Below are 23,713 nucleotides of genomic sequence, written 5' to 3' on the forward strand. Positions count from 1 at the left end.
GGGAGCGACGCGGAGCGAGAGAGAGGAGCGACGCGGAGCGAGAGAGAGGGAGCGACGCGGAGCGAGAGAGAGGGAGCGACGCGGAGCGAGAGAGAGGACCGACGAGAGAGGGAGCGACGCGGAGCGAGAGAGAGGGAGCGACGCGGAGCGAGAGAGAGGGAGCGACGCGGAGCGAGAGAGAGGGAGCGACGCGGAGCGAGAGAGAGGAGCGACGCGTGAGCGAGAGAGAGGGAGCGACGCGGAGCGAGAGAGAGGGAGCGACGCGGAGCGAGAGAGAGGGAGCGACGCGGACGCGAGAGAGAGGGAGCGACGCGGAGCGAGAGAGAGGGAGCGACGCGGAGCGAGAGAGAGGGAGCGACGCGGAGCGAGAGAGAGGGACCGACGCGGAGCGAGAGAGAGGGACCGACGCGGAGCGAGAGAGAGGGACCGACGCGGAGCGAGAGAGAGGGACCGACGCGGAGCGAGAGAGAGGGACCGACGCGGAGCGAGAGAGGGACGACGCGGAGCGAGAGAGAGGGACCGACGCGGAGCGAGAGAGAGGGACCGACGCGGAGCGAGAGAGAGGACCGACGCGGAGCGAGAGAGAGGGACCGACGCGGAGCGAGAGAGAGGGACCGACGCGGAGCGAGAGAGAGGGACCGACGCGGAGCGAGAGAGAGGACCGACGCGGAGCGAGAGAGAGGACCGACGCGGAGCGAGAGAGAGGACCGACGCGGAGCGAGAGAGAGCGACCGACGCGGAGCGAGAGAGAGCGACCGACGCGGAGCGAGAGAGAGCGACCGACGCGGAGCGAGAGAGAGCGACCGACGCGGAGCGAGAGAGAGCGACCGACGCGGAGCGAGAGAGAGCGACCGACGCGGAGCGAGAGAGAGCGACCGACGCGGAGCGAGAGAGAGCGACCGACGCGGAGCGAGAGAGAGCGACCGACGCGGAGCGAGAGAGAGCGACCGACGCGGAGCGAGAGAGAGCGACCGACGCGGAGCGAGGAGAGAGCGACCGACGCGGAGCGAGAGAGAGCGACCGACGCGGAGCGAGAGAGAGCGACCGACGCGGAGCGAGAGAGAGCGACCGACGCGGAGCGAGAGAGAGCGACCGACGCGGAGCGAGAGAGAGCGACCGACGCGGAGCGAGAGAGAGCGACCGACGCGGAGCGAGAGAGAGCGACCGACGCGGAGCGAGAGGGAGCGAGAGAGAGCGACCGACGCGGAGCGAGAGAGAGCGACCGACGCGGAGGGAGAGAGAGACCGACGCGGTGGGAGAGAGAGACCGACGCGGAGGGAGAGAGAGACCGACGCGGAGGGAGAGAGAGACCGACGCGGAGGGAGAGAGAGACCGACGCGGGGGGAGAGAGAGACCGACGCGGAGGGAGAGACCCCGAGCGCGAGGGAGAGACCCGAGGGCGAGAGAGAGACCCCGAGGGCGAGAGAGAGACCCCGAGGGCGAGAGAGACCCCGAGCGCGAGAGAGAGACCCCGAGCGCGAGAGAGAGACCCCGAGAGAGAGAGAGAGACACCGAGCGAGAGAGAGAGAGACCGAGAGAGAGAAAGAGAGACCGAGCGAGAGAAAGAGAGACCGAGCGAGAGAAAGAGAGAACGAGCGAGAGAGAGAGAGACCGAGCGAGAGAGAGAAAAAGGAGAGAGACCGAGCGAGAGAGAGAAAAAGGAGAGAGACCGAGAGAGAGAGATAGGGAGAGCGAGAGAGAGAGAGAGAGAGAGACACCGAGCAAGAGAGAGAGAGACACCGAGGCGAGAGAGAATCCAAGCGAGAGAGAGAAAAAGAGAGACCGAGCGAGAGAGAGACGAGCGAGAGAGAGAGACCGAGCGAGAGAGAGAGACGAGCGAGAGAGAGAGACCGAGCGAGAGAGAGAGACCGAGCGAGAGAGAGAGACCGAGCGAGAGAGAGAGACCGAGCGAGAGAGAGAGAGACCGAGCGAGAGAGAGAGACCGAGCGAGAGAGAGAGACCGAGCGAGAGAGAGAGACCGAGCGAGAGAGAGCGACCGAGAGAGCGACCGAGAGAGCGACCGAGAGAGCGACCGAGAGAGCGACCGAGAGAGCGACCGAGAGAGCGACCGAGAGAGCGACCGAGAGAGCGACCGAGAGAGCGACGAAGAGAGAGACCGAGAGAGAGAGACCGAGAGAGAGAGACCGAGAGAGAGAGGACCGAGAGAGAGAGACCGAGAGAGAGAGACCGAGAGAGAGAGACCGAGAGAGAGAGACCGAGAGAGAGAGACCGAGAGAGAGAGACCGAGAGAGAGAGACCGAGAGAGAGAGACCGAGAGAGAGAGACCGAGAGAGAGAGACCGAGAGAGAGAGACCGAGAGAGAGACCGAGAGAGAGACACCGAGCGAGAGTGAGTGACAGAGAATGACAAAGAGATAGGCACTGAGAGACAGATACAGACAGACACACACCGACAGAGAGAGGGAGACACCGAGCGAGAGAGAGAGAGAGAGAGACACCGAGCGAGAGAGAGAGAGAGAGAGACACCGAGCGAGAGAGAGAGAGAGAGAGACACCGAGCGAGAGAGAGAGAGAGAGAGACACCGAGCGAGAGAGAGAGAGAGAGAGACACCGAGCGAGAGAGAGAGAGAGAGAGAGACACCGAGCGAGAGAGAGAGAGAGAGAGAGAGACACCGAGCGAGAGAGAGAGAGAGAGACACCGAGCGAGAGAGAGAGAGAGAGAGACACCGAGCGAGAGAGAGAGAGAGAGACACCGAGCGAGAGAGAGAGAGAGAGAGAGACACCGAGCGAGAGAGAGAGAGAGACACCGAGCGAGAGAGAGAGAGAGACACCGAGCGAGCGAGAGAGAGAGAGACACCGAGCGAGCGAGAGAGAGAGACACCGAGCGAGCGAGAGAGAGAGACACCGAGCGAGCGAGAGAGAGAGACACCGAGCGAGCGAGAGAGAGAGACACCGAGCGAGCGAGAGAGAGAGACACCGAGCGAGCGAGAGAGAGAGACACCGAGCGAGAGAGAATCCAAGCGAGAGAGAGAAAAAGAGAGACCGAGCGAGAGAGAGACCGAGCGAGAGAGAGAGACCGAGCGAGAGAGAGAGACCGAGCGAGAGAGAGAGACCGAGCGAGAGAGAGAGACCGAGCGAGAGAGAGAGACCGAGCGAGAGAGAGAGACCGAGCGAGAGAGAGAGACCGAGCGACGAGAGAGAGACCGAGCGAGCGACCGAGAGAGCGACCGAGAGAGCGACCGAGAGAGCGACCGAGAGAGCGACCGAGAGAGCGACCGAGAGAGCGACCGAGAGAGCGACCGAGAGAGCGACCGAGAGAGCGACCGAGAGAGCGACCGAGAGAGCGACCGAGAGAGCGACCGAGAGAGAGAGACCGAGAGAGAGAGACCGAGAGAGAGAGACCGAGAGAGAGAGACCGAGAGAGAGAGACCGAGAGAGAGAGACCGAGAGAGAGAGACCGAGAGAGAGAGACCGAGAGAGAGAGACCGAGAGAGAGAGACCGAGAGAGAGAGACCGAGAGAGAGAGACCGAGAGAGAGAGACCGAGAGAGAGAGACCGAGAGAGAGAGACCGAGAGAGAGAGACCGAGAGAGAGAGACCGAGAGAGAGACCGAGAGAGAGACACCGAGCGAGAGTGAGTGACAGAGAATGACAAAGAGATAGGCACTGAGAGACAGATACAGACAGACACACACCGACAGAGAGAGGGAGACACCGAGCGAGAGAGAGAGAGAGAGAGACACCGAGCGAGAGAGAGAGAGAGAGAGAGAGACAACCGAGCGAGAGAGAGAGAGAGAGAGACACCGAGCGAGAGAGAGAGAGAGAGAGACACCGAGCGAGAGAGAGAGAGAGAGAGACACCGAGCGAGAGAGAGAGAGAGAGAGAGACACCGAGCGAGAGAGAGAGAGAGAGAGAGACAACCGAGCGAGAGAGAGAGAGAGAGAGACACCGAGCGAGAGAGAGAGAGAGAGAGACACCGAGCGAGAGAGAGAGAGAGAGACACCGAGCGAGAGAGAGAGAGAGAGAGACACCGAGCGAGAGAGAGAGAGAGACACCGAGCGAGAGAGAGAGAGAGACACCGAGCGAGAGAGAGAGAGAGAGACACCGAGCGAGCGAGAGAGAGAGAGAGACACCGAGCGAGCGAGAGAGAGAGACACCGAGCGAGCGAGAGAGAGAGACACCGAGCGAGCGAGAGAGAGAGACACCGAGCGAGCGAGAGAGAGAGACACCGAGCGAGAGAGAGAGAGAGACACCGAGCGAGAGAGAGAGACACCGAGCGAGAGTGAGTGATAGAGAATGACAAAGAGATAGACACTGAGAGAGACAGATACAGACAGACACACACTGACAGAGAGAGGGAGACACCGAGAGACCGTCTGAGACCGAGAGTGACACTGACACCAAGTGACAGAGACTGAGAGCAACACCGACCTGCTTGTCAGATCCATTGAACCAGTCCAGCGCTGACATTGAAGGAATGTTACCAGGAGTGTCTGGGAATAAATCATCATGGAATTCGTGGAGAGACTGTAATAACAGAGACAAGACAAATATTTACACCATTGGTAATATCTAGTGAAGGAGCTCATTGCTTATAGTTAATTAGTTATGCTGATTTTCCACTGAAATGATCAACAGGATTTAGGGCTGATGGTGGAGGGGTTAACGGTGGGTTTGGGGCTGATGGTGGAGAGGTTAACGGTGGGTTTGGGGCTGATGGTGGAGGGGTTAACGGTGGGTTTGGGGCTGATGGTGGAGAGGTTAACGGTGGGTTTGGGGCTGATGGTGGAGAGGTTAACGGTGGGTTTGGGGCTGGGTGGAGGGGTTAACGGTGGGTTTGGGGCTGATGGTGGAGGGGTTAACGGTGGGTTTGGGGCTGATGGTGGAGGGGTTAACGGTGGGTTTGGGGCTGATGGTGGAGGGGTTAACGGTGGGTTTGGGGCTGATGGTGGAGGGGTTAACGGTTGGTTTGGGGCTGATGGTGGAGGGGTTAACGGTGGGTTTGGGGCTGATGGTGGAGGGGTTAACGGTGGGTTTGGGGCTGATGGTGGAGGGGTTAACGGTTGGTTTGGGGCTGATGGTGGAGGGGTTAACAGTGGGTTTGGGGCTGATGGTGGAGGGGTTAACAGTGGGTTTGGGGCTGATGGTGGAGGGGTTAACAGTGGGTTTGGGGCTGATGGTGGAGAGGTTAACGGTGGGTTTGGGGCTGATGGTGGAGAGGTTAACGGTGGGTTAAGGTTAGGGTTTAGGGATGATTGTGGGGTTGTTTGTAATTGTTTTGTGGCTGATTGTGGGGCAGATTATTGGTGGGGAATTCATGAGTGTTGAAAATCACCAAAGAGTCTGGGTGAACAGTTAAAGGTTGTTTCTGCTGGTCAGTGAAACAATGTAAACTCAACAGGGAGATTGAGTGAAAAGTTCTCAAGGGATGGTCAATTAGAATATGGAACTGATTGCCACAAGTGACTGCTGGAACTCAGGGAAACATGAGAATTGAGAGGAATTAGATAATTAAAGAAAAATATTAGAGAAATCGAATGAGATTGGATTGGTCAAGTGGGTGGGGGAAGGGATAGCATGGACACTGACACAATGTTAATGCGTGGAACACATATTGGGTTTGCTGGGACCACAGTGATCTTTAAATGATTTAAATTCCCGCCCCATCTAATCCCAAAGTTGTGGGTTGTGCACTGGGTCAACTGGTGCCAGCCTCCCCCTGTTTGGCCATTACTGGTTACCTTGCGAGGCACACTGTAGCTGATGGGCACGATGGAGTTCTCAGTGAGCTGCAGCACTCGAATTACTTCGCACGACATCACGTCCAGTGCAAGTTTGGGCACCATGGCAACGCCTTTGGACTTCACCTCCATCAGGCACTGGTTCACTGGAGAATTTTTACAAAGTTATAGTAAGACCCAAGTCAGGCAGTCTCTGCCAACGCATTGAGAGTGAGATGGAACAGTGAGAGCTCAATACTGAGCAGCATATTCAGCATTCATCTGCAACCAATACATTAGAATCAGTTCATAAACTACAGCACAGGTGCAGAGATGTAGGAATATAGAAGTGGAGACTTCAAAAGCTGCGGTTTATCTGCGATTTCAGGAGCTCATCATTCCCAGTGAGTGAACGTTACCTTGGGTCAAAGTGGCCTCTGCAGTAGACACTTCAAAGCAATGTAGAACGTTATCACCCTACAAGGAAGAACAGAGATGATTAGATACAGCACAGCCTTACATAACCTGACATGCACACACACTCACACATGTATACAAACGTGCACCATCACCATCAACCCCCTTGCTCCACCAATAAAATGAAGAGGGTAACGGAGTTTCCAGGACCAGACTCTGGAATGACTTTTCCCCCCCCAGAGCTGCTGTAAGTGACTCCCCTCCAGGTCAGTGATGGCTGGGACTTGCTCAGCGAGTCGCTGCTGCAGGAAGACACCAGTAGGGAGAAGATGAGATCATGGCTGATTTGATCTTGGCCTCAACTCCATACAGTCACAGAGAGATACAGCACTAAAACAAGCCCTTCAGCCCAGCGAGTCTGCGCCGACCATCAAACACCCATTTATACTAATCCTAAATTAATCCCATTTTCCCTCAATTCTCCTACCACCTACCTACACTAGGGGCAATTTTTTTTTTATATAATGGCCAATTTACCTATCAACCCACAAGTCTTTGGCATGTAGGAGGAAACCCACACGGTCACAGGCAGAACTTGCAAACTCCGCACAGACAGTAGCCAGAACTGAACCCGGGTCGCTGGAGCTGTGAGGCTGCGGTGCTAACCACTGCGCCACTGTTTCCCATAACCCTGGACAACCCTATCGATCAAAAATCTATCTCAGCCTTGAATCCATCCAATGACTCAATTTCCACTGCTCCCTGGGGAAGAGAATTCCAAAGATTCATGACCCTCTGAGAGAAGAAATTCCTTATTATCTCCATCCTTATTTTGATACTATGCCCCCAGTTCTAGATTCCCCCACGAGGGGAAACATCCTCTCAGCATCTAACCTGTCAATCCCCCTCAGAATCTTATATGTTTCAATAAGATCACCACTCATTCTTCTAAACTCCAATGAGTATAGGCCCTACCTGCTCAACCTTTTCCCATAAGACAACCCCTTCATCCCAGGAATCAGCCTAGTGAAACGATAAACACCGGGGTCAGCCCCGGCCTGCTGGGTGGCCTTCGGGTCTGGGACTTGGAAACCCAAGGCAGAAGAGGACGCAGCCTAAATCCAGCAGATGAACAACGGGCTGCTCTCAATGAGCCTAACAGTCTGGTTTGTTGATACTTTTCTTGAAAGCTTCAGTTCAGCTGCTCTGTCACTGGAAAACTTTGTTATACCACCCTGATCAAACACATCAAGCCCTTTACAGGGCAATTTTTCACACAAAGGGCAGTAGAAACCTGCAGTTCCCTCCCCCGAAATGGCGGAGGGTGCTGGGGGAGACTTGGAGATTGATAGATTTTTTGGGGGTAAGGTCTGTGGAATATGAAGCAAAGATGGATAAATGGAGTTGAGATTCAGATGATCCCTGATCTAACTTAATGGCAGAACAAGTTCAAGGGGCTGAATGACCTCCTCCTGTTCCTATGTAGAGGAAAAACAATGGACACTCAGCTAGTGGGCAAACGGGAACACTCAAAGTTTGGGGAGTGGGGAATGATTCCCAGACAGCCAGGGAGTAGGGGATTGAGTGGTCCTCCAAAAGCAGTGAGGGAGGCGGCAAGATGGAGGAACTGGGAGAAGGAGTTGCAGAGGGCAAAGTCTTAATGCCGGTATGAGCAGCTCTTGATAGTGCAGGGAATAATGGGGTGGAGATAAATAACATCTTATATTTATATATTTGACATCCCAAAGTACTTCACAGGAGCACCATAAAACAAAATCAGACACAGATAAATAAGGAGATAATGGGGCAGGTGGCCAAAAGCTTGGTCAACAAGGCAGGTTTTAGAAGTGTCTTAAAAGGAGAAAGAGGAAAAGAGTCGAAGAGGTCTATGGAGGGAATTCCAGAGTTTGGACCTCTGGGGCCTTGGCCACCAATGGTGGAGCCATCAAAATCAGAGATGTTCAAAAGGCCAGAATTAGATGAGTGCAGATATCTAACATAGAGGAGGATCACTGGGACAGGGTGAGGCAGCCTGATGGAGGGATTTGGGATCGAGCAGGGAATGGGACTGACTGGATTGCTCCCCGGAGAGCTGGCATGGACTCGATGGGCCGAGTGGCCTCCTTCTATGCCATAAATGACTCTACGACTCTATTGGTTTGATGTTGAGATTCCTTGGGATGGGGGAGATCAGTACTGACAGATATGAGGGCCAGGCAGGAACCTCTGTTGGTCTGACGTTCTGGGCAAGTTGCCGTTTGTGAAAGGGAGGGCCTGGCTAGGAGGATAGTACACAGATTCAGTCTCAAGGTGACGAGGCTGGGAGTTTCAGCAGCAGCAAAATCCCACAAGCAACAAAATGATAATGATCAGATAACCAGTTTTAGCAATGTTGCTTGAGGGGTAAATATTGCCCAGGGACACCAGGACGAATTCACCTGCTCTTTTTCCAATAATACAATTAGACCTTTCACCTCCACCTGAGGGGACAGATCGGACCACGGTTTAACATCTCATCTCAAAGACCACACCTCCGACAGTGCGGTGCTCCCTCAGCGCTGACCCTCCGACAGCGCGGCGCTCCCTCAGCGCTGACCCTCCGACAGCGCGGCGCTCCCTCAGCGCTGACCCTCCGACAGCGCGGCGCTCCCTCAGCGCTGACCCTCCGACAGCGCGGCGCTCCCCCAGCGCTGACCCTCCGACAGCGCGGCGCTCCCTCAGCGCTGACCCTCCGACAGCGCGGCGCTCCCCCAGCGCTGACCCTCCGACAGCGCGGCGCTCCCCCAGCGCTGACCCTCCGACAGCGCGGCGCTCCCCCAGCGCTGACCCTCCGACAGCGCGGCGCTCCCCCAGCGCTGACCCTCCGACAGCGCGGCGCTCCCCCAGCGCGGCGCTCCCCCAGCGCTGACCCTCCGACAGCGCGGCGCTCCCCCAGCGCTGACCCTCCGACAGCGCGGCGCTCCCCCAGCGCTGACCCTCCGACAGCGCGGCGCTCCCCCAGCGCTGACCCTCCGACAGCGCGGCGCTCCCCCAGCGCGGCGCTCCCCCAGCGCTGACCCTCCGACAGCGCGGCGCTCCCTCAGCGCTGACCCTCCGACAGCGCGGCGCTCCCTCAGCGCTGACCCTGCGACAGCGCGGCGCTCCCTCAGCGCTGACCCTCCGACAGCGCGGCGCTCCCTCAGCGCTGACCCTCCGACAGCGCGGCGCTCCCTCAGCGCTGACCCTCCGACAGTGTGGCGCACCCTCAGTAGTGCGCTCGCTCATTAGCCTGGATCATGTACTCCAGTCACTGGAGTGGGGCTCGAATCCAGAACTTGGATTGCTACCCACTGAGCCATGGCTGACACTATATTTCTTTTTCATTTGCTCCTCTCTAATCTGCATTTCTAAAATTATCAATTTCCTGTTTGGCCTATGCTGCTGATGATTTCCAGATTGCCATTAAAATGAATTGTGTTGCAAACACCAGTTCCCCTAATGCTCCACCAACGTATCGCTGGCTTCTAGTAGGCTAAGCTGTGTGAGTTAACTCGCTGTGTGGGGTGGAATTGCGAGGCACCTTCACCGAGAGTTGTGGTGATGCTACCCCCTTAATTACTGCATTGATCTGAAGCTCTTATCTGCGTGTTCATCCCTGAATGACGGTGATAACCTGGAGCATCAGGTCATTGCCGCTTACCTTTCCAGCCAGGATCAGCAACCCAGAGTCAGCATCGTACATGGGGATCAGCGGCCTGGGGAAAGGAGACACACAGCTCATCAGGATCACCAGCCACAGCCTCAGCAAAACATAAAGAATCACAGTCCCTTCCCCATGGTCCAACTACAAAATACCCAATATTACACTGAGTTCCAGTCTGAGTCAGGGAGGTGAAAGGGAGGGGAAATCAGCCCAGGTTCCCGCTCCTGATCACGATGAGTGATCCTAACGAGTGCGCGCGCGGGCGGGCATCGAGTGCGAGCGGGATCTGAGCTGGGGCCCCCGTGGTGGTATCGTGTGAAACACTCAAATGGGTGAGGCACTGAGGAGAAATTCATGTTTTACAAAGTAGGTGCATCACAGAACCAGGCCATTATGCCGGTGATTACGCTCCACACGAGCCTCCTCTCACCCTTCATCGTCTATTCCTATCAGAATATCCTTCTGTTCCTTTCTCCCTCATGTGCTTATCTAGCTTCCCCTTAAATGCATCTCTGCTATTCAATTCAACTACTCCCTGTGGTAGCGAGTTCCACATTCTCACCACTCAACAACATGTATCCAAATACAGATGGACTTTGTACCTTGAACCCAGAATTGAAGTGGGGATGGGTCACTGTGGATGCCCAATATAATATTACAAAAGGGGCAGGAGATGGCAGGTGTCAATGTGATGGTGAAGTACGAAGACAACAACATGGTGCTTGAGAAGGCAAGGGCGGACAAGTGCAATAAATACCAGCAATAATGCCAGAAATCTTGGAACTGACCAAAGGCATGACAGTCAAATACTTTGGCTTTGTGATGGGAGCTAGAGGGAAATGGCTTGAAAGAAACAACATCCTCATGAACTTGCTGAGAATCAAAAGGTACAAGGCCTTCTCACAACAAATCTCGAGACTGACCATATCACTAACACTAGAAACCCTGCAAATACTTAACGATAAATGCGCTGGTGACCTGGTCTATAAAGAAGTTTCTCCTGAATTCCTGATTGGATTTATTAGTGACTACCTTATATTTATGGCCCCTAGTTTTGGTCTCCCCAGCAGGTGGAAACATCTTCTCTATGTCTACCCGATTGAAACCCTTCATAATCTTAAAGGCCTCAATCAGGCCACCCTCAGCCTTCTCTTCACAAACCCCAATGTTTATCAGAACTGTGCCCCAGCAGGGAGTCAATACTGTCAGGACAGGAACAAAATGTCGAGGGAAATACCTACAGATCTGGGGAGTCCGGTATCTCCAACATCATTAAACTAGACACCAAGAAGAAAACATCTTCCAATTTAATCGGCGGTGTAATTGAGAATCCATGAGCTGCGGATCACAGCGCAGTGGTTAGCACCACAGCCTCACAGCTCCAGTGACCCGGGTTCGGTTCTGGGTACTGCCTGTGTGGAGTTTGCAAGTTCTCCCTGTGACCGCGTGGGTTTCCGCCGGGTGCTCCGGTTTCCTCCCACAGCCAAAGACTTGTAGGTTGATAGGTGAATTGGCCATTGTAAATTGCCCCTAATGTAGGTAGGTGGTAGGAGAATGGTGGGGATGTGGTAGAGAATATGGGGTTAATGTAGGATTAGTATAAATGGGTGGTTGATGGTCGGCACAGACTCGGTGGGCTGAAGGGCCTGTTTCAGTGCTGTATCTCCAAATAAATAAAAATTACCTCCCAAGCCGTTTATGGCAGAGTTTCGAAATGTATTTGCTTCTATTAGGAGTGCTCACACAGAGAGAGAGATGGCACATTTTAGAGTCTTATTGAACGTGACGGTCTGCCCCTGCATGCAGCCATTAAAGTCAACACTGAGATGTGTTAATGTTGTATTTGAAGCTGTACAGGATTGAGTAATTCTGTCACGGGAGGACGGCACCAGTTGAGATCACACCCTATGTGAAGCAGCGAGGAAGGCAGCACTGTTGGGAGCTCTCTGTACGGATTCCACTCAGTGCAGTCCTGCCTCAGTCTTCAGTAAGTAAAAGCACTTGCCTAGTGCTGTGCTATAATTTTACAGGTGCCGGTGGCTCTCCATGTTTGAGCCCTCAGTGCCAAGGAAACAAAGAATAGGGATAAATGAGTCTTTTTCCGAATGGCAGGCAGTGACTAGTGGGGTACCGCAGGGATCGGTGCTAGGACCCCAGCTGTTCACAATGTATATTAATGATTTAGATGAGGGAACTAAATGTAATATCTCCAAATTTGCAGATGACATAAAACTGGGTGGGAGGGTGAGTTGTGAGGAGGATGCAGAGAGGCTTCACGGTGATTTGGACAAGTTGAGTGAGTGGGCTAATGCATGGCAGATGCAGTATAATGTGGATAAATGTGAGGTTATCCACTTTGGTAGCAAAAACAGGAAGGCTGATTATTATCTGAATGGCTATAAACAGAGAGTGGAATATGCAGCGAGACCTGGGTGTTCTCGCACACCAGTTGCTGAAGGTAAGCATGCAGGTGCAACAGGTGGTAAAAAAGACAAATGGTATGTTGGCCTTCATAGCGAGAGGATTCGAGTACAGGAGCAGTGATGTCTCGCTGCAATTATACAAGGCCTTGGTGAGGCCACACCTGGAATATTGTGTGTAGTTTTGGTCTCCTTATCTGAGGAAGGATATTCTTGCTATAGAGAGAGTGCAGCGAAGGTTTACCAGACTGATTCCTGGGATGGCAGGACTGACGTATGAGGAGAGATTGAGTCGGTTGGGATTATATTCGCTGGAGTTCAGAAGAGTGTGGGGGGGATCTCATAGAAACCTATAAAATTCTAACAGGATTTGACAGGGTAGATGCAGGAAGGATGTTCCCGATGGTGGAGGAGTCCAGAACCAGGGGTCATAGTCTAAGGATACAGGAAAAACCTTTCAGGACTGAGATGAAGAGAAATTTCTTCACCCAGAGAGCAGTGAGCCTGTGGAATTCGCTACCACAGAAAGCAGTTGAGGCCAAAATATTGAATGTTTTCAAGAAGGAGTTCGATATAGCTCTTGGGTCTAAAGGGATTAAAGGGTATGGGGCGAAAGCTGGAACAGGTTACTGAGTTGGATGATCATAATGAATGGGGGAGCAGGCTCGAAGGGCCAAATGGCCTACACCTGCTCCTATTTTCTATGTTTCTAAGTGTTGTCAGTAACCTGGGAAGAAGCAGAGGGAGAAGCGAATGCCAGCAGGACCTGATTATGTTCACAAGCCTCCCAGCAGCAGTCAGTGGATGCTGATTAGGGTGAAAATCCATCCGACTTTAGCTCTCAATAGCCCAGAGGACCCAAGACCTCGACTCTTCCCTTTGCTTTCCCTGTGCTGGATGAATTAGTGACACATCTCCTGTTACACTGCAGAGCATTGTTGAGACTGGTCCTCACAGTGAAACATCAAATGAACATTATCATGGTGTGATCAGAGCCACACTGGGACAAACGAGAGACAGATTGAACCAGTCTGTAACGACACAGACCTCCACCAGAGGGCAGGCGCTGTCTGTTCAATATCTGAATATACAGACCACCCGTAAACTAAGAACGGGGGGGGGGGGGGGGGGGGGGGAGAGCGGGGGTGCGGTGAAAGTGGAAAGACGTGGGGAGAGTTGGGTGGGCGGCACGGGGAATGTGCAGGGGTATGGGGAGTGTGGTTGGGAGAGGCATTTGGGGAGAGTGGTGACACAGAGAGTGGGTGGTACAGAGGGATGGGGGGGGACATGGGGAGGGGTATACAGGGACGGGGGGGACATGGGGAGGGGGCACACAAGGACTGGGGGGACATGGAGAGGGGGTACACAGGGACGGGGTACACAAGGACTGGGGGGACATGGGGAGGGGGCACTCAGGGACGGGGGGGGGTACACGGACTGGTAGGGACATGGGGGGGTACACAGGGGCGGGGGGGACATGGGGAGGGGGTACACGGACTGGCGGGGACATGGGGAGGGTGTACACGGACTGGGGGGGGGGGGGACGGCACATGGGGAGGGGGTACACGGGGATGGGACGGACTGTTTCATCTACGGAGGGCGGGGATGCGTGAAGCCTGAGGGGAAAATTTGTGATTTCTGATCAGGTTTGAACATGGCCTTTCCCTAGAAAACTGGAACGTTCTGATTTCCAACTGTGTGGAGACTCCAGTCTGTAACCTCCCATTCTGCTCGCTCTCTAAGTCTCACACTCGGAGTCTCTGCACATTCACAGGGCTGACTGCACCTCCACCCGTCACCCGCCCCCCCCCACCCCCCACTCCCAACTCTCCACACAAACCAAACACTGAGCAGTTCCCACACAACATATTTACATGCTCAACATCCAGCCTTCCCACACTAGCAGTCACACAAGCCTCTGGCAGTGTCCCAAAGAGCATAAAATATCCAAACAAATGCTAACCACCACACTGTACACCCGCCCCTCGTTCACTCAATATGGTGAAAGCAGGCGGCAGGGATTTGAAAATCTGGACTGGGGTCTGGGAAGTGATCCCTCCACTAATCTTCATCTAAACACAATACTGATGTCATGTGTCTTATGGCAAAGCACTTCATGTGAAAATGTACAGATTAAAAATTATCAAACTGGAACTGCATGAAACCAGAGGCACACTCCCAGGATCGGGGATCACGTCCGTCTGTAGGTGGAACTAAATTCAAGTTGAGAAAGCCCAGAACTGCAACTCAACCACAACAAGTTCTACTTCTCTCCCTACTCTCCAAATCCAACAACAACTTGTATTTATACAGCACCTTTAAAATAGTAAAATGGCCAAAGGGGCTTCATAGGATGACATCAAACAAAATTTGACAACATTCTAGTCTGAATACAGTAGTGTCCATGAGCCTCAGTGGGACCATCACCTCCCCTCTGATCAGAGGATCAAGTCCCAATTTTACAGTCGAGCACAGAAGCAAAGCTTACACTTACCAGTGCAGTACTGAGGGAATGCCACACTATCAGAGGGTCAGTATTGAGGGAGTGCCACACTATCAGAAGGTCAGTATTGAGGGAGCGCCGCACCGTCAGAGGGTCAGTACCAAGGGAGCGCCACACTGTCAGAGGGTCAGTACTGAGGGAATGCTGCACTGTCAGAGGGTCAGTGGGCAGGGTGCTGAGGGGGTGCTGCACGATCGGAGAGGCAGTACTGAGAGCTTCTTGGGGGGGGTGGTGGTGGTTGCAGAATATGGAAGGGGGAGAGACAGACAGAGCGACAGAGGGAGAGAGAGCTGTAACTGCACTGTGGGAGGGTCAGTACTGAGGGAGTGCTGCACTGTTGTTGCCCATCTTTAGGATGAGACATTAAACCAAGGCTCTCCATCTGTTCCCTCAGGTGAATATAAAAGATGCCAAGGCCACTATTTTAAAGAGCAGCGGAAACCCACATTATACTTATTAATGTCTTAGATGATAGGATAGATGCCACAAATCCAAATTTGCCCATGACACAAAGATAGGCAGCATTGTAAGCAGTTAGATGGAAGCGAAAAATTACAAACAGATTTTGTTAGATTAAGTGAATAGACAAAACTGTGGCAAATGGATTTCGGTGTAGACAAATATGAGGTCATGCAACTTAGACCTAAAAAGTATTGAACAGGGTATCTTCACAATAGTGAAAAGCTTGAAACAGTGCAGGTCCAAAGAGACCTAGAGGTCCAGGTACACAGATCTTTAAAATGTCATGGACAGGTACAGGTAAGGGGGTGTGGAGAATGGGGAGGGAGGCGGGAGGGTGAGGAGAGGTCACAGAGCTTCTGGGGGGGGTTGCAGAATAGGGAAGGGGGGAGAGAGAGACAGAGACAGAGAGAGCTGTAACTGCCGGGGATCACAGAAAGTGGACAGAGTCCGGCTCCAACCCAAGGCTTGGCTCTGTGCTAAAGCAAATATTGGTTGTGGCTGCCAGTAAGTGCTGTGCCCTGTGGGACTGGGCTAAACATTGGCTAGTGCAGAGGCACAGAGAGCAAGGATTTACAGATCAACAACAGCAGGACCGATGGCTAACAGTGACCTGCAGGGAGCAACACAGGCCAACCTCATTAAGCTGAGTGACTGTGGGGGGAGTGGAGCATCTGATAGTGGTCAATACTGAGTGACCCACTGCTGGGAAGCCAGGCCCAGACCACACTGCCCTTCACTGTTGAACAGCCCATCGCCACTTACCATTTGGGCTCGCACGTGTAGAAAGGAGGCGTGGGGGCAAGATACAGCATCTGCATTCCTCAAGAAGGGAGAAAAACAGAAAAATGTGTGAAGGAGCCACGGTGTTGTGAGCAGATGTATCGGGGATGATCTGCACAAGGCCTGATACCAGTGGTTTCACCCTATCGCTAGTCTCCCATTATTAACAACAAAGAACAAAGAACAGTACAGCACAGGAACAGGCCATTCGGCCCTCCAAGCCTGCGATCTTGATGCCTGCCTCAACTAAAACCTTCTGCACTTCTGGGGACCGTATCCCTCTATTTCCACCCTATTCATGTATTTGTCAAGAAGCCTCTTAAACGTCGCTATCGTACCTGCTTCCACCACCTCCCCCGGCAGCAAGTTCCAGGCACTCACCACCCTCTGTGTAAAGAACTTGCCTCGCACATCCCCTCTAAACTTTGCCCCTCTCACCTTAAACCTATGTCCCCTAGTAACTGACTCTTCCACCCTGGGAAAAAGCTTCTGACTATCCACTCTGTCCATGCTGCTCATAACTTTGTAAACCTCTATCATGTCGCCCCTCCACCTCTGTCGTTCAAGTGAAAACAATCTGAGTTTATCCAACCTCTCCTCATAGCTATATAGTTGCCCTCCAGACCAGGCGACATCCTGGTAAACCTCCTCTGTACCCTCTCCAAAGCCTCCACGTCCTTCTATTAGTGTCTGGTATTATGCAATGCCTCATTGCCACTAAGCCCCTGGTCCTCAACAAATGCTGCCTGACTGAGGAAGGTTAAGCTGGAGCATGAGCAGTGTGCCTGCACTAAACCACACCCCTGGGTCTGCCCAAATGTGGACTGGCCTCCCCTGGGACATTTGGAGTGAGAGACTGGACTCCGATGAGGCAGAAACCTTCGTCCTTTTTGGCTTTAAATATTCACCTCAAAAAATGCAGATGCGTGGGAACACCACCACCTGCAAGTTCCCTTCCAAGTCACACACCATCCTGACTTGGAACTATATCGCCGTTCCTTCACTGTCGCTGGGTCAGAATCCTGGAACTCCCTTCCTAACAGTACTGTGGGTGTACCTACCCCACATGGACTGCAGCAGTTCAAGAAGGCAGCTCACCACCACCTTCTCAAGGGCAATGAGGGATGGGCAATAAATGCTGGCCTGGCCAATGACGCTCACATCCCATGAATGAATAAAAAAGGGAAAGCAAACAAGTCTGCTCTTGACTGGCTGCCAGTTTGAAAGAATAAAGCTTTCTGAATTCCACTCTCTCCACACAGTTGCCAACAGCTCCACAGAGAGAAAAACACAGAAAATACAAAACCCTCCTCTCACAGACTGGGCACGAAATGCGCCTCAGCCTCACCCACAACACACAGAGCAATTGGCAAACAACAGCTGCCTTATTCGGGCAATTGTCTAGCCCAAACTGTGCGCTAACTCCACACAACTGTCTTGCCCTTAAAATAAGTGGGTGAAGACTTGGCGAGGGTTTAGGAATTTTTAAGACGAGACCAGAGTTCAGGCAAGGAACACGGCACATCCTCCTCCTCATCCTAGTACAACGACGAGAGTAAATTTAAAGCATGAACACACTGCGCCCACGGGATTCTCTCCAGCCCAGGACCATCTGAGTCCAATCCCAGTGCTGAACCTGAAAGCTCACAAGAGATCAATCGGGACTCAGACTGACAACAGGATAATTGAGCTGTGGGATTCTGGTGCCAAGACTGAGGCCGAGCTGCTGGGACTCATGCTCTCAATAGAAAGCGGGGGGGGGGGGGGGGGGGAAAGAGAGGTGGAGAGCTTTAGAGAGGGAATTAGTGAAGTGATGGAAATCGGGGATGTGCAAGAGACCAGAATGGGAGGCACGGCAGAGATCTTGAAGACTTGTAAGAGCTGGAGAAAGTTATAGAGATAGGATCAGCCCCAAGGCTGCCACTGAAAGAGGGGCCTTTCCTACCCGAGGGTCTCTGGTCAGACTCAAAATCAGACCTGACCACATGAACCCCCAATTCCCTCCCACCCATCCCCAGAGGACAAATCCCACCAAGGGAGCCTAGTTCTTTCCAAAGCCCTTACGTTATCTTGCTGATGAAGAGAGCTCTCGAGATGGTTTGATGGTTGAACTATGGATGTTGAGAACAGACTGAGAAAGCTGAAGGACCACGTCCTGCTTAGATATCAGTAGTTTGGAGAAATCCTAACCCAAGCACATTTCTTGACAACATTGTTGTGTTTGAATACAATTGGGCTGTATTTCTGGGCAGTAACAGACCCTTCTGAAAAGCTGTTTTGATGATCAGTGCCAGTAAAAAAAAAACCCACATAATTAACAATGAAAGAAACAGCGTTTTGTTACAACCATGGGAATTTTAATTTGCACTTTCAGTACAAATCAATACTGTGGGCCATACATTAAAGAGACTCTCAGATGTCACAGCCCCTGGTTAATTTCCCCCAAATTATAGGATTTACTCTGACTATAGTTGCACAGTGTTATTACCAAGCTCCTCCCTGCAGTCCCTATGACCTGATCCCGTGCCACTAACGCTTAGGTTGCAGCAGGCGGTGTACAATGGGCACAGGGCCTGGGTCACCCTGACTCCTGGGGCGAACAAGTTGACTGATGAAGTGATTGACCCCTCTGGCTCAAACATCAATAATTTCAGGACTACATTTTTAGGCTAACTGATGTCTCCACGGCAGTGCAGCTCCCGAAATAAACACGGAATTTTAATTTGCACTTTCAGAGACAGTATTTTTACTGCCAGGCATCTGTTGAAGTGACTATCTAATGGTCTAGTGGTTTGAAGGCAGAGCCCAGAATGGCGCTAAGCCACTCAGAGCTGAAGGTCCACATTTGGTCAGCGGTCAGTGCTGCTCCCAGCACCCCCGGGCTAGACAGAGGGAAATCATAAAATAATCAGCCAGAGCACTCGTTCCAATGCAGGGTGCATATGAAGTGTTTATGAAGTCCTTGTGTAACTTTAAACTTTAATAGTTTTGGATGTACATGTAAGAGAAACAAACTGGAAACAGCATATGAAAGCATCATTCCGAAAGTTTTTTTTAATGTCAACGCTGTGCTTATGTTTTTTCATTTTATTTCAGATGTTGAGACTGATTGAAAATGCTGAGAGTAGAAATGGGGAACTACGTGATTACAGAATTGAAGTCCATAATAATATCAAAAGACTTTATAAATAATGCTTTCATATGCTGTTCCCAGTTTGCTTCTATCATGTACACATTAACATGCCTTTAACATGATAAAATATCCCAAGCTGCTTCAACAGCCACATATGGAGATATTAGGGCAGATGACTAAAAGCTTGGTCAAAGAGGTAGGTTTTTAAGGAAAGTCTTAAAAGGAGGAAAGTGAGACTAGAGAGATTTAGGTAGGGGATTCCAGAACTTAGGATCCGGGGAGCTGAAGAGACAGCCACCAATGGAGGAGCGGTTAAAATTGGGAGATGCTCAAGAGGCCAGAGTTAGATGAATGCAGATATCTGAGAGGGTTGTGAGACTGTAGGAGATTTGAGAGATAGGGAGGAGGTGAGGCCATGTAAGGATATGAAGCAGTCAGGATACCTGGATACCCTAATGTTGCCTGACTGTGAGCGCGGTGTAGTCTGTCAGCAACACCTGGATATCACCAAACAACACTCAGCCTGCAAGGGTTCCTTATGCCAAAGTGCTGCCACCCCTACTACACTAACAGTCCTGTCTGCAGGAACGTGAAAGTGAGTGCTGAAGGCTCCAGGAGTTTTATTGCTGTTTTAACAGTGCGAGGCATTGTGCAAACACCCGAGGTAAAAACTGCTGCCAAGTTGGGCTGAGCTTATCAGAAGTTACTTCCTTCAAAGAGTGAAAACATGCTGCAGATAGCAGCTAATCCACTGATTTATGGCACGCAGCTTCTTCCCCTCCCCTCCCCCACCGCTAGTCCACCACCCCCCCCCACCACCTCCCTGATCTCCTGACAGTGCCCAGGAGCCCACTCTTCAAATGTGAGAGAGAAGTATTGGACTGTGTGTAGAGAACACAAACCAACGCCAGTCCTGTCCTCAAAAGAATCTTTCACATCCACTTCCATCAGAGGAGATCTGAGCCCAATCGCAGCTCCCTGGTCGTACCTGGGCCCACCGGTGATCTGATCAGCTCAGTAATTGCTTGACTGGGTAAACACACTGAGCACGAGTCTGAGAGGGGAGTCTGGTTTTAAGAGTAAAAAGTCTCCTGCCACTCGGTTGTGCGTCGCATGACGTGGATACATTCATTGTTACAATATTCCGACAGTAAACCTCAGAGCTCAGGCTATTATCCAGGCCCCCTTGAGCTATTGGTGTTGAACCCTGCAAGAGGTGGCGACTAGAGCAAGATCAGACACAGGGCTTCCTGCAGGAACTGTCCTGCTTGGTGGCATCTGTGAACAGCTGTGTGTTGAATCTACCCCTCTATAACCAAACTGTGGGATGGGGCGTTTAATCAACCCTGTGCCCCTCTCTAGGGTCCCATTACCAGAGTGCGCGCACAGACATTCCCATCACACTCAATTCTAGCCTCTCAAGTCAACTGGCCCCTCACTCAAGCCCCCTGTGTGCTGGAGAGCTGGGAATGAGCTGAACTCCCTGCACAGGGCAGTCATGAGGCAAAGCACTTTCTCACAGAACTCATTCACTAACTAGTCTGTGAGAACTGAGCCATCACTGCCACTGGACTGATGCTCAGAATCCGGTTGAGTCTGCCCTCCCTCAAAGCTGTGTAAAGCACCAGGACTCACAGTAAACAGAGAGTCTTCATTGAAGTGAAAGCTTTCAAACGTGCAACATTCATACACGGTGACAAACGCAGTCCCAGCTGCATTGGGCTGTAAACTAAGCTTCATCACTCGCCCTGGGACAGGGAGATTTAACCTTTATTGTGGCCAAAAGAGGGTAAACGGAGGGTCAGTGATGGGCAGCAGTCGGTCAGTCATCGGTCAGCAGTGGACAATAGCGATTCAACAGCCCAACTTACACCACGTCTGATCTTCTTTCCAAACAGGGCACCCAGCAGGAACAGTATAGTGTTTGCCATGTCTCAGTGGGTAGCATACTCACCTCTGAGTCAGAAGACAGAGTTCAAACCCCACTCAGGAGACTTCACGTAACATACTAACCCTCCCAGTGCAGTACTGAGGGAGTGCTGCACTGTCGGAGGGGCAGCACTGAGGGAGCGGCGCACTGTCGGAGGGTCAGTACTGAGGCAGCGCCGCACTGTCGGAGGGTCAGTACTGAGGCAGCGCCGCACTGTCGGAGGGTCAGTACTGAGGCAGCGCCGCACTGTCGGAGGGTCAGTACTGAGGCAGCGCCGCACTGTCGGAGGGTCAGTACTGAGGCAGCGCCGCACTGTCGGAGGGTCAGTACTGAGGCAGCGCCGCACTGTCGGAGGGTCAGTACTGAGGCAGCGCCGCACTGTCGGAGGGTCAGTACTGAGGCAGCGCCGCACTGTCGGAGGGTCAGCACTGAGGCAGCGCCGCACTGTCGGAGGGTCAGCACTGAGGCAGCGCCGCACTGTCGGAGGGTCAGCACTGAGGCAGCGCCGCACTGTCGGAGGGTCAGCACTGAGGCAGCGCCGCACTGTCGGAGGGTCAGCACTGAGGCAGCGCCGCACTGTCGCAGGGGCAGTACTGAGGCAGTGCCGCACTGTCGATGGGGCAGTACTGAGGCAGTGCCGCACTGTCGGAGGGGCAGTACTGAGGCAGTGCCGCACTGTCGGAGGGGCAGTACTGAGGCAGCGCCGCACTGTCGGAGGGGCAGTACTGAGGGAGTGCTGCACTGTCAGAGAGGCAGTACTGAGGGAGAGCCGCACTGTCGATGGGGCAGTACTGAGGCAATGCCGCATTGTCGATGGGGCAGTACTGAGGGAGCGCCGCACTGTCGATGGGGCAGTACTGAGGGAGCGCCGCACTGTCGATGGGGCAGTACTGAGGGAGCGCCGCACTGTCGATGGGGCAGTACTGAGGGAGCGCCGCACTGTCGATGGGGCAGTACTGAGGGAGCGCCGCACTGTCGAGGGGGCAGTACTGAGGGAGCGCCGCACTGTCGAGGGGGCAGTACTGAGGCAGTGCCGCGCTGTCGATGGGGCAGTACTGAGGCAGTGCCGCGCTGTCGATGGGGCAGTACTGAGGCAGTGCCGCGCTGTCGCAGGGGCAGTACTGAGGGAGCGCCGCACTGTCGGAGGGGCAGTACTGAGGCAGCGCCGCACTGTCGGAGGGGCAGTACTGAGGGAGTGCTACACTGTCAGAGAGGCAGTACTGAGGGAGAGCCGCACTGTCGATGGGGCAGTACTGAGGCAATGCCGCACTGTCGCAGGGGCAGTACTGAGGGAGTGCTACACTGTCAGAGAGGCAGTACTGAGGGAGAGCCGCACTGTCGATGGGGCAGTACTGAGGCAATGCCGCATTGTCGGAGGGGCAGTACTGAGGGAGTGCTACACTGTCGGAGGGGCAGTACTGAGGCAGCGCCGCACTGTCGCAGGGGCAGTACTGAGGGAGCGCCGCACTGTCGATGGGGCAGTACTGAGGGAGCGCCGCACTGTCGATGGGGCAGTACTGAGGCAGTGCCGCACTGTCGCAGGGGCAGTACTGAGGCAGCGCCGCACTGTCGGAGGGGCAGTACTGAGGCAGCGCCGCACTGTCGCAGGGGCAGTACTGAGGGAGCGCCGCACTGTCGCAGGGGCAGTACTGAGGGAGCGCCGCACTGTCGCAGGGGCAGTACTGAGGGAGCGCCGCACTGTCGCAGGGGCAGTACTGAGGGAGCGCCGCACTGTCGCAGGGGCAGTACTGAGGCAGTGCCGCACTGTCGCAGGGGCAGTACTGAGGGAGCGCCGCACTGTCGACGGGGCAGTACTGAGGCAGCGCCGCACTGTCGATGGGGCAGTACTGAGGCAGTGCCGCATTGTCGGAGGGGCAGTACTGAGGGAGTGCTACACTGTCGCAGGGGCAGTACTCAGGCAGCGCCGCACTGTCGCAGGGGCAGTACTGAGGCAGTGCCGCACTGTCGATGGGGCAGTACTGAGGGAGCGCCGCACTGTCGATGGGGCAGTACTGAGGGAGCGCCGCACTGTCGCAGGGGCAGTACTGAGGGAGTGCCGCACTGTCGATGGGGCAGTACTGAGGCAGCGCCGCACTGTCGATGGGGCAGTACTGAGACAGTGCCGCACTGTCGATGGGGCAGTACTGAGGGAGCGCCGCACTGTCGATGGGGCAGTACTGAGGCAGTGCCGCACTGTCGCAGGGGCAGTACTGAGGGAGCGCCGAACTGTCGATGGGGCAGTACTGAGGCAGTGGCGTACTGTCGATGGGGCAGTACTGAGGCAGTGCCGCACTGTCGATGGGGCAGTACTGAGGGAGCGCCGCACTGTCGCAGGGGCAGTACTGAGGGAGCGCCGCACTGTCGCAGGGGCAGTACTGAGGGAGTGCTACACTATCAGAGAGGCAGTACTGAGGGAGAGCCGCACTGTCGATGGGGCAGTACTGAGGCAATGCCGCATTGTCGGAGGGGCAGTACTGAGGGAGTGCTACACTGTCGATGGGGCAGTACTGAGGCAGTGCCGCACTGTCGGAGGGGCAGTACGGAGGGCTGTCTTGCAGATGAGACATTAAACTGATGTCCCTCTGCCCTCTCTGGTGGATGTTGAAGATCCCACATCTACCAATGGGAAGTGCAGGGGAGTTCTCCCTGGCTTCCTGGCCAATATTTATCCCTCAACCATCATCCCTTAAACCAATTACCTGGTCATT

General features: G+C 53.8%; 1 protein-coding gene across 1 annotated transcript in view; it reads right to left on the reverse strand.

Annotated features, from left to right (window-relative positions):
• Window positions 1-23,713, reverse strand: part of LOC137383564 (coronin-7-like) — a 145,013-nt gene that overhangs the window by 39,552 nt on the left and 81,748 nt on the right. Inside the window, exons 10-13 of the mRNA XM_068056675.1 lie at window positions 9,775-9,829; window positions 6,098-6,155; window positions 5,700-5,845; window positions 4,390-4,485 (exon numbers count right to left, since the gene is read on the reverse strand). Coding sequence (XP_067912776.1) covers window positions 4,390-4,485; window positions 5,700-5,845; window positions 6,098-6,155; window positions 9,775-9,829 — 355 coding nt within the window. The remainder of the gene's footprint in view (window positions 1-4,389; window positions 4,486-5,699; window positions 5,846-6,097; window positions 6,156-9,774; window positions 9,830-23,713) is intronic.

The sequence above is a fragment of the Heterodontus francisci genome, chromosome 24 (genome assembly GCF_036365525.1).
Source record: "Heterodontus francisci isolate sHetFra1 chromosome 24, sHetFra1.hap1, whole genome shotgun sequence".
NCBI lineage: Eukaryota > Metazoa > Chordata > Chondrichthyes > Heterodontiformes > Heterodontidae > Heterodontus > Heterodontus francisci.